Source organism: Amblyomma americanum, chromosome 3 (genome assembly GCF_052857255.1).
Source record: "Amblyomma americanum isolate KBUSLIRL-KWMA chromosome 3, ASM5285725v1, whole genome shotgun sequence".
NCBI lineage: Eukaryota > Metazoa > Arthropoda > Arachnida > Ixodida > Ixodidae > Amblyomma > Amblyomma americanum.
In genome coordinates this window covers 102032516-102043454 of record NC_135499.1, presented here as the reverse complement: position 1 = coordinate 102043454, position 10939 = coordinate 102032516, and the positions used below count along the sequence as shown (strand labels likewise).

Here is a 10939-nt window from a genome sequence, read left to right as displayed (position 1 = left end):
TTGTGTTACGCCACATGACTGTGCATTTTTCTTCTTTTTCATTACTTCACACTTTTTACAGTGGCCTACCAAGTACGAAAGTTCCTTGTTATTGTCTAGATTATTTCTATACTCCTGCAACCCTTTATTTAAGCAACGTCCCGTCTGGCCAATGTACCGGGCTCCGCAGGAAAGTGGAGTCTGGCACACAACCCCTTTGCGACAAGCGACGATATTGTCTGTGCGCGGTGCCAGAACCTTGCCTTTTTTCCGGTTGTGGCACAGACAAGATAGTCGCTTGTCGCAAAGGGGTTGTGTGCCAGACTCCACTCTCCGGTGCTCTCCCTAGCTGTTCTTATGTGGAATATTCCTTGCCGCGTTGTGAGCACTACAGTTTTAGTGCGCAGTTATTCTTTTCTATCGCCGCAACCCGCTCCACCATTGGGTAGAGCTCTTTAAGCCCGCCACTGATCACAAAGGCTGTTTCCGCTTTCTTGGCGAATAAATACTTTCGGCAGGCGTGTCAACATCCAGCACTGTCCAAGTAAGATTAAAAATTCCGGTCTGAAGTTGATATTACATCATTCTAATTTAAGCACAGCACTTCGCGCTTCGACACCTTTGGTGTACTGGATTCTATCCCATTGCCATTTCTTTTTGAAGCGAGCACCCAGATTCCGAACCGTTTGAGCTGCGATAGGAAAAATAGCACATAATTATAAGGTGAACAACTTTCCTCTAAATAAATATTATTGATTACTTGTTTTTCTATTGAATGCTCACACAAAAATTTCCTGATAAAACACGTTTTCTCACCTCGCCGAATTTTTTCGAAAGCTCCTCTGCCACTTCACGGAGAATGAAGCCGGTCTGGATGGCTTCGTTAGCTATGCGCTTGGTTGCAGCCTCTACAGCCTTGTCCAAATTATCGTCGGGTTCTTCAGGAAGAATATATGCTGAACCTGAAAAAGATGCGCATTGTATAATTTTTTTAATCTTCCTTCCTCCATCCTCTTCAACTTTCGTGATTAGGATCTAAACCTTTGATGCATCGATGTATGACATTCTGCTGCAAACTATTTTAGGTTATCATTTCAAATAAATTGGTAGCGAAGAAATGTTGCCAAGAAAATCATTTAATGAATTTCGGGTGAATTTTGTATCCTTAAGAGAAAATCATTCCAAAGAACGAAAGCAGGAGTTTCGAAAGAATCACGGGACAAGGCCGCTTCGCCTGCGATCTTGCATTTTTACTTTCGTCTTAATTTGCATTTCCAAGACGATTTAAAGAAGTTGAATGGAGTTTTCTACTTCTTAAAAATCTTTTGTTATCAAACTTTTGTACTCACATGTTGCTAAGGCGATTGCAGAAATGATGATAACAGCCACGATTCGTGCCATGATGCCTGCAGAATGCACTCATTAAAGTGATTCTTTACTTCTAGCACTAAATTGAGCAAACTTCATATTATTCTCATTCATTGCACTTTTTGGTTGCCTTAAAGAACACTATGTAAACTCATATTTTATAATCTGAGATATTCAATGAATTTTGTACGGTACACAATATTAGTTTTTCTCTTACGCTTTTCTAGCCAAGTGGACTCGCAGAAATCAGAGTATGAGCAGTCAGTGTTTATGTAGCTTGTTGGTTGGATATGTCACCGGAGTGATTTAGCAAACGAGCAAGTAGACATCATGCAGGCTTTGTTCTTTTACCACACATAAATAATTTTTTGAGCCTATAGAATGGAGATGCCCCGCTTACCTTCACGAGAGGCGTGCAGCTGCGGTATAAAGTATCGTAGGCTTCCCACTGCTGTGGATTCTCTGCAGCTGTACTGCCCTTTTATACCTGAATGAGGTGAATCTGCCCTACGTCACTGCGAAACAATGCAGAGTGGGAGGTGTTCATACCTGCCCGAAGATAAAAAGAAAGAGGAAGTTCTCGTATCTAAATGATATATAATCAGTGTTCTATTCTGTGGTGATGTGAGGGTCCTCAAGCATTGGCGCGACCAAATGAGGAGTTTAAAAGCGCTCACCTTACTATCTGTCTTGCACAAAATGAGAACAGGCCTTCTCTTTGAATCGGTCTTCTGTTACCCGGTTCATTAAAAAGCCCTGGAAATATGCAAAACACTCCAAAGAAAGTTCAGTGCCTCCGAACGAGAGTCAGACATTTTGGTTTCACGTCCTCGTTATTTGCATCGCTAACAACCATTTTACGCACTAAAGAAGCCTGAAGAATTTCGTTCCTTGTTTTTTATTGCGACAGTGTGCCTGCTGGCATAATGTATTATCAACAAATAGAGGTGCATCCTGGACCCTGGATGGTTGCTGGGTATATACAATATTTATAAGGACGTGGTAGCGATTCAAAGAAAACATGGATATCTTTTATTTTGCATCATAAGTTTACGTCCATAACACGAAAAAACACGAAGCATGGTACCTGACTGACGAGCATTTCGCAGTCTGTCCACATATCCTCAGCAACTGTATTCCTAGTCGTTCAGAGGCTTTCCAAGAAAAAATAAAAATGCAAACATGTTGTTCATTTATGTTATATGCACTTTGAGCTCTTTCAGTCGTACTCTCTGGGTGCGCTTCACGAGCTCATACTGTCGATGAGAGTTAGGGGTCATTCCTTCACGACCTGTAATTTATCCTGACAGACAACGGCCATAGGAACACACGCGAAACGAAGACACGTATGCGCGGTACATTTAGTATACAGGTAGCACATCATTCCCTAAAGGCATAGAGCCGCCTAATATGGATCACGTTAAAATGCTCAAAATTATGCTTTCCTGAAGTGCGTATTTTATTTTTACCCCTTAATCCATACTTCCAGCTGCTGTGTGAAATTCTATCCTCATCACAATTACTGTCATTGACTAGGTTGTCACATGTAGGTTGATTCAGTAACTGCATCTGCTTGCTGCTTATCTCTCGTGATTCGCACAGAGCATGCAATAGAATAACAAGGTATACTGAGGGGCCAGTTGGTTGCGTTTAGCTACGTTCGCACGTTACGCTGTGTTATTCGCTCAAACAGTATGCAGTAGAGGTTTCTGGAAATCTGATATTGTAACGTATCGGCCAGCCGAAGAAAGAGACACGATGATCGATGGCAATGAGATGATTTAATGGCTGCTGGCCTAGCCCGAGCGCTCCTGCCCGCGCAACTGCACAGTTCGTCGTCTTCTTCGTCCCAATATGTCTGCTTGTTGGAGAAGGCTCGACTTTGATGACAAGGTTGCAATAAAAATGGTTGCGTCATTCAGTTAACGAAGCTTCTGAATCCCCATCCAGCTAACTGCACTGCAAGACTGCGATAAAACCTATCGGTCATTCACGTCGGTATCACCCTGCTGGTGATAACAACACAAAGGAGTCTGAGAAACCGGTGCCAAGAAAAAGCAAGTTAAGTCAGCATTCCTCCATGCGTGGGAAAGTTCGCAATAAATTATATATAAACAAAGTAATCGTATTTTTCCCAAAGTCTCAATTATTCTTCCTGCATTATACCTGACGACCATGCAATTCCTTTGTTGTGTCCGTTTAGCAGTTTTAGACGTGCGTGTTGGCGGGAGCAAGTTGGCAAAAAAGTGTTTATGAGCCTTTCAATAATGCAACTAAGGAAGGGCTCTCTTAGTCGTAACGTAATTCTTGTGGGAAACAGGTTCTTCGTGACAGCGGATTAAATGTGACTGACTTTTCCCATATGACTTTTTATTCCAGGTTAGGTCAAGGTCATAGAACTTCTTATCCCAAGTTCAGAATAGGTCAGGCAAGTTATCATACTTGCCTGACCTATTCCCTCGATTATCGTCACCGATGATGTATAGCTTATACCCGAGACCCATGCTTCATGCAAAGTCCGTCCACATGTTCAGGACAAAGAGGTGTGAAGCACGCACATTATTCTGTCTCCATTCATCATCACGGCGTGCTCAACAGGCTGCTGCTTCGACAATATTCAAGCGTCCTCACAGGCGCTTGACTTTTCTTACGTTATCAATAATAGAGATTGGCATCGCTATGCGATCGATACCACCAAAGCGGACAGAACTTCTCATTCTTATTTGGTTTCCTGGTGTTTCCAGGGAGTCGTATTGTTCGTAGACAACTGAACGCAGATTTAACTGCTTGCAATACATTTCTGAAACACTCAACTATAAAATTCCCTACAGTACATGTTACCAGTTACTACGATTAATCGTACTACCGACAGCGCGCTCAACACAAACGCTTGAGCGCGTGTCTTCCACTAACATTAGCGCCGCTGGGTTTCTCCCGCAGGATCTGACACAATGTTAGGGTGGGAGCAGGGCATCAGTTGTCGCTAACCACCGCAAACACACCGTGCGGCATGATCGCGAACCCAGCGCTCAGCGGCTCTAATATAAGTGCAGGACACGCCCTCGAGCGTTCCTGCTAAGAGTGCTGTCCGTGGTACATTCATCGGTGGTGAATCGGAATTAAGTTAATACTTTGACGCCCCTGGTTCGCGACACTTCATGCTTTGCGCCGTCACAAGACACACTTGACGAGAGATTTCTGATATGAGACCTAATATTATTCGATAGCACGTCCAATATGCATGCAGTGCACTAGACGCGCGCGGTAGCGAAAAGATATCAAACATATTGATAAAATCGGGTATATTAATCTTGTATTATGTGCAGCTGACGTTACCCTGTGCATTCTGAGTGACGTGAGTCGGTACATGCAGGTGAAGAAGAAGAGGATTATGGGCCCTTCTATTGTACACTTGGATGCTACTACCGAGCTTAATCTAACCCTATAATTTGGCTGGCATAAACAGGCCCTATGACCTTCTTTCTGTTTTATTACAGTGACAAGGTTTGGAGTCACAGTTTGTCGAGTGAACCATGCCGTCCTACTGCATGGAAACGGGCTCGTGAGGTACTATATATAGTAACGTGACACTTAGGAGAGGTCTCAACGGGCACAACAGGGGTATTACAGGATGTCACGCCATTCAACAATTAGTCTGTTTCCCCGCGTTATTTTTGTATTTCGGCAAACGATAACAATCTTGTTTAAACTAATTCTGTCCCAAATAGAGCAGCAAATGTATCTGCTGGTCCATGAAGAAATATCCTGCGCTACGATGCAATGTAATCGGTGCTGCGGAACTTCTTTTTATCTCAGGTGCAGACATGATTCAAGCGAGCAATTAGCAAACATGTGTACAGAGAGGAATTTATTGAGGATCGCCCGATAGCTTTATCTCACCTGTTACGCAATATTGTGTTTTTCCTCCATGAGCTATCACGCAGTACCCGCTTTCATTGGCCAACTAACTGGCTTCACAAAAAACTGAGGTTAGAATGCCTGGATAGAATGTTTTTGCAACATGTTTATAAAATCATATCCTACCGTGTGCACATATGTGAGATATAACGCAAAATTAGAACGTTCTTTCGTGGCTAATGTGACGGAACTTGCATCTGTGCTTCGACGGGTGGCGCAGTTGGCTGGTGGTGCTGCAGATCACTCTATATCAAACAAAAAGTAACGCAGCCCTATTCTGACACGCAGCTGCGTCTGAAATAATAGCTTCCCAGCGTTTGGCCTCATAGGGCAGCGACAGAAACTAACATATTGGTTAAGCTTTCAATTTGCTTTTATATTTGGCGCCTTTCTCATGCAATGGCGCATCGAACACACTTCATATATTAGCCGTCGTTATTTCCTCCAGAAAGGTTGGCCACTTAGGCACGTATATGGTCTTTGAGAGGCTATCCATTGTGTGGATGGCACTCTTGCAGAAGGTCTGCTGTTCAAAAAATCTTAGAGAGCCAAGTCTTGAAGTCTTGAAAAACGCAGTTGTCGAGCATTTTCGGACAAAAATTTTGAAAACTTGGAATCTTTAAGACACACTCATGAAATTATTAAAGGTAATATTCATAATTCTATTATGTAGCAAAATCATTCTTTAAAGTTTTTCCACAAATCGCATCAAGCATTTAAGACTGCCATAGAAAAGCAATAGGGAACCCTTATGACGATAGCAAAAACGCATCTATATCTAGGAGTATAGTGATTGTTATAGTAAAACCTTGCATAATATGAAAAAATTGCTTTCGTAAACAGCTTCCCGCTCAAAAAGCGTTTGTCCAGGACTGCTGGGTATGATGAGGATGCTATCGTCTTACAGTTTACGAAAGTGTGTGCACAGCCCCATGGTTAAAAGCACACAGTAAACGAGAGGCGAGGATTTCATGGAATTGTGTCCTCTGAACGCCCGCAATCTCGCACTCGTTGCTTTCAAAAACTGTAAGGAGTAAATCTTTTTCATTCGTTTCTTGGTCGTCTCACTTTAAAACAGTGTTCTTCAAGTCCGAGAAAGAAATGAATGCACGTGCGATGTCCTCCTGCATGGCAGAAGCACTGAGAACTGTAAGCAGCGGTGTAGCACGTCTCCTGAAGACGGCGGTAGTAGCATTGAAGGACCATCTCCTTCCTGATTCAATAGCCCTAATTTTTCATTTTCTGGACCATTGAGCTGAAATATAATTGTCTTGTTTTCAGTCCTTTATAAAGACTCAATAATAACCGGATGCGCTGAAGCTTCATGGATGGTTTCTTGAGTATTCGGATTTTAACTTGTTGATCATTCGGAAACCTTCGGTGCATAATTCGAATGAGGTTTGTGTTTGGTGAAGGGAAGTTCTCGCTGTATATTGTACTGACATACAGCGCTTCGGCAGAAACAAGTTTCTTCAGATGCACTTGGTGATTCGGGTACGCACTTTTGTGTTTTCTTTTCTCCCTAGACTTTTTTAACGACGACAATGAACGACTCCCATTTAAAGAGTTCTCATCGCAGTCTACGCGATGAGTTGGTAGTGCACATGAATAGGAAGGGTCTGATTAAATGCGGAAGAAAGTTGTTCCTTGAATTTCGTTGTTGTGCTTTTCACTGCTGCGTCTGCCTAAGGCGCAGATACAGGTTTTCAGCCTTTTTAACATTTTTTGCCTCTTAAGATATTTCTACACTGCCGTCACATATGGATTGCGTACAGAAAAGCATCAGCATATATCCTTGAGTACCTATATTTTACGCGCTAAATTCATCCCCCCACGGACACGGTGTGCAGCCAAATCCTTGTCCTATCAGAAAAATAACCGTGACTTCGGTTTACAAATGTAGTAGCTTGAGTATAAGTTGTCGGTAAGCTAAACTGGCACAAAGGAATCCCGGCTCTTTGAATCTCTTCCATGTAAGGAACCAAGGTTGCCACTTCACCGAAATATCTTTAAAAATTGCTCGAACCGCGGTAGAGATATTTCATTTTTCAAACAAATGGTGGTGAAGCACAGGTTTGCATGCCTCATTAATAAATTAACTAAAGACTACTTTGCGAAATAAGGTGTCTTATAGACTTTCAGTTCTGAGTGCTCCCTATATAAGACTGCGTGAACATCCTAGCAATTCGTAGAAAACTAAGATATATAATTTGCTTGCGGCAAAAATAAGCGCCAATATTGCACGAAACTTTGATGCTGGACTGATAGGTGTTTTACAGACTGCCGTCAGATTCTCAGGAAATGTGCGCCTTGTTGGGGAAAACTGTTGCCCAAACTAATAACCTAAACCTGCCGTTGTCTCATTCTCTCTCCTCTCTGAGCACATCCAACGTTTCTATCAGGGTGCTTATCTTCGTGTTCACAGAGACGGATGGTGTCATTGCGCTTTTCTTCACAACCTTCCGTTCATTCTAGGAAAAAAACGCATATTGTAACAGAAGCAAAACCAATAAGTTCGATATGCCCCCATACGCATGACACAGAAAAAATACAAGGAAAGCAGCATTTCCTAATATCATCCAACCGGCTAATAGGGAAAATTTTACAATATTCTAAACTTTTGCTATTCTCATCTACGCATTCCATTCTTTGATACCCTTATGGTGCACTTCAATCTTAGCGAAAGGGCCGACAAGCGTATTCTATTCTTTGAAGCCCAATGAGAACGCCGCGGTGACTCAGTGCTTAGGGTGTTCGGCTCCTGATCTAGAGTGCTCGGGGTCGAGCCCGACCGCGGCGGCCGCGTTTCAATAGAGGCGAAACGCTAAGGTGTCCGTATGCTGCGTGACGTCAGTGCACGTTAAAGATCCCAAGGCGTTCGAAATTATTCCAGAGCCCTCCCCACTACGGCACCTCTTTCTTCCTTTCTTCTCTAAGTCCTTCCTTTATCCCTTCCCTTACGGCGCGGTTCAGGCGTCCGCCGATATGTGATACGGATACTGCGCCATTTCGTTTCCCCAAAACTCAATTTTCGTTTGATACTCTTATGCATCAAAATGCCTGCCTTGGTCTAAGCTGACTTCTCTTAGTCGATGTTGTAACTGCCCCTCTGTCATACGACTTCACACGCGCTTCGTCTTGTATGCAAAAAAAGCCCCGCACTACGCACACTGCTTAGCCTGGAAACGAGTGTAAATAGTTTTATTGGAGGAATGCACTTAACACTAGAGTTTAACACTTCTTTATCTGCAGATTTTGTTCGTCCATCCGTCGACCCACGTCACGGCGTTGAAAACACGTCTACTGCTCCTGCGTCATCAAGTGAGCAAATGGCGTCTTTATTTGCTATATTGTAATTGTGAGCTTCACAAGTTTGTGCAACGCAGCAAATATAACTCAACGAGCTTTGAAATTATTGTTTTTGCGGTTCGATATTATGAACCCCATTGCATATGCAGCAAATTTTAAAACTCGGATCCCCTTGAATGTCTCCGAGCATGCCTCCGAGAGTGCAATTGAAGCGCTCGGTCAGCCCGTTAGTTTGAGGATGGTAGGTAGTGGTGGTCCGATGTACGATGCGACATTCGGTAAGCAGAGCTTCAAAGACATGGGAAAGGAAGACGCGGCCTCTGTCACTTAGCAGCTCGCGCGGCGCGCCGTGGCAACGAACAAGATGACGCAGCCGGAACATAGACACTTCGCGGGCAGTAGCAGGAGGAAACGCGGCTGTCTCGGCATACCGGGTGCGGTGTTTGACGCCGACAATAATCCCACTGTTCCCAGAGTACAGGGAAGCGTCTCGCAAAGGTCAACGCCAACGCGATCGAAAGGACGTGCCAGGCAAAGGAGTGGTTGCAATGGGCTGGTCACACGGGGAGCGGATGTCGTCCGCCGCTGATAGGCGATGCAAGATCGGACGTATTTTCGAACGTAGGCGCACATGCCGCACCAATAGTAACACTAAGAAATTCTTTTGAATGTTTTCAGCACACCAGTGTGCGCACACTGAGGATCGGCGCAGTAAAAGGCGCAATTTTGAAATCGCAAACGGCAGGGAATCGCGAGAAGCCACTGCCGACCATCAAGCATGTAGTGCCGGCGGTATGAAAGGCCGCCCGGAGGGCAAAGTACGGAGCTTGATGCGGTAATGTTCTAGAAGGCGCAACGTTTTGGGACGAAGACACGGCGTCTATGAGGGAAGCAAGCCACGGGTCTTTCCGCTGCTCTGCAGGCATATCAGCAATGGTAAGAGACGAAAGTACGGGATATGTCGCCGAGGAGCAAGCAGCGTCGCTGGGAAGGCGAGACCGAGACAAAGCATCAGCGTCCATGTGCTTACGGCCAGACCGGTAGATGACGCGGATGTCCAACTCTTGAAGGCGAAGAGCCCATCGAGCGAGACGACCGGACGGATCTTTAATAGACGATAAACAGCGGAGTGCATGGTGGTCCGTGACGACGTCAAACCGGCGACCGTACAGATGGGGCCGGAATTTCGTTAGTGCCCATGCAATAGCCAAACATTCCTTCTCCTTAACGGAATAGTTGGTTTCAGCTTTGGTGAGCCCGTGACTCGCATGCCCAACTACGTATTCTTCAAACCCATCTTTTCGCTGAGCCAAGAAAGCTCCGAGGCCAACGCCACTAGCATCCGTATGGAGCTCGGTAGGTGCTGTTGGGTCATAGTGGCGGAGTATTGGCGGCGAAGCCAAAAGATGGCGCAGGGTTGTGAACGCTTCGTCGCACTCGGCCGACCAGCCAGACATATGTCATTTTTTCTGCCAAGTAGGTTCGTCAGCGGTGCAATGATCGACGCGAAATTTTGTGCGAAGCACCAGAAATGGGAACACAAACCTATGAAGCTTCGAAGTTGCTTGAGCGAAACAGGTTTAGGAAACTGTTCCACAGCACGGAGCTTAGCCGGGCCAGGGAGGACGCCTTCCTTGGAAACGATGTGCCCCGCGATGGTCAACTTCCGAACTCCAAAGTGGTACTTCTTGAGATTCAGCTGCAGGCCGGCGTCAGACAGGCAAGTCAAAACCTGCGGTAGGCGCGCGAGGTGCGTGGTGAAATTGGAGGAAAAGACAACAATGTCGTCCAAATAGCAGAGGCAGGTCTGCCACTTGGATTTCCGCAAGATGTTATCCATCATCCTTTCGAATGTGGCAGGTGCGTTGCACAGACCGAACGCCATCACGTTGAACTTGTAGAGGCCGTCGGGTGTAACAAATGCTTTCGTTTCTCTCTCAGGTGCAGCCATCGGTACTTGCCAGTAGTCGGAACGTAGGTCAAGTGACGAAGAGTACTCTGCGCCTTAGAGACAATCAACAGCGTCTTCAATACGGGGAAGTGGGTAATTGTCCTTGTGGGTAAGTTTTTTCAGGCCCCGGTAGTTGACACAAAGTCGGATTAAACCATCTTCTTTACAAGTACCACGGGCCAAGACCGAGTGCTGTGAGACGGACGGATGACACCACGGTGCAGGATGTCCTCATCTTGTTCGCTAATCATGCAGCGCTCTGCCCCCGACACACGATATGGCTGCTGTCGAAAAGTCGGGTGAGAACCGGTCGCAATGCGATGAGCGACAGTGGATGTCCGGCCTAGAGGATTGTGGGCGACGTCGAAAGCGGAGCGAAACGTGTGGAGAAGGGCTGAGAGCTGTGTCCGGTGG

At 45.2% G+C, this 10939-nt stretch overlaps 1 protein-coding gene across 1 annotated transcript in view; it reads right to left on the bottom strand.

The window, feature by feature from the left end:
* Positions 1-1848, bottom strand: part of LOC144124753 (uncharacterized) — a 3462-nt gene extending 1614 nt beyond the window's left edge. The window contains exons 1-3 of the mRNA XM_077657617.1: positions 1748-1848; positions 1329-1385; positions 796-941 (exon numbers count right to left, since the gene is read on the bottom strand). Of these exons, the coding sequence (XP_077513743.1) occupies positions 796-941; positions 1329-1380 (198 nt within the window). The 5' untranslated portion in view covers positions 1381-1385; positions 1748-1848. The remainder of the gene's footprint in view (positions 1-795; positions 942-1328; positions 1386-1747) is intronic.
* Between the last annotated feature and the right edge of the window lie 9091 nt (positions 1849-10939).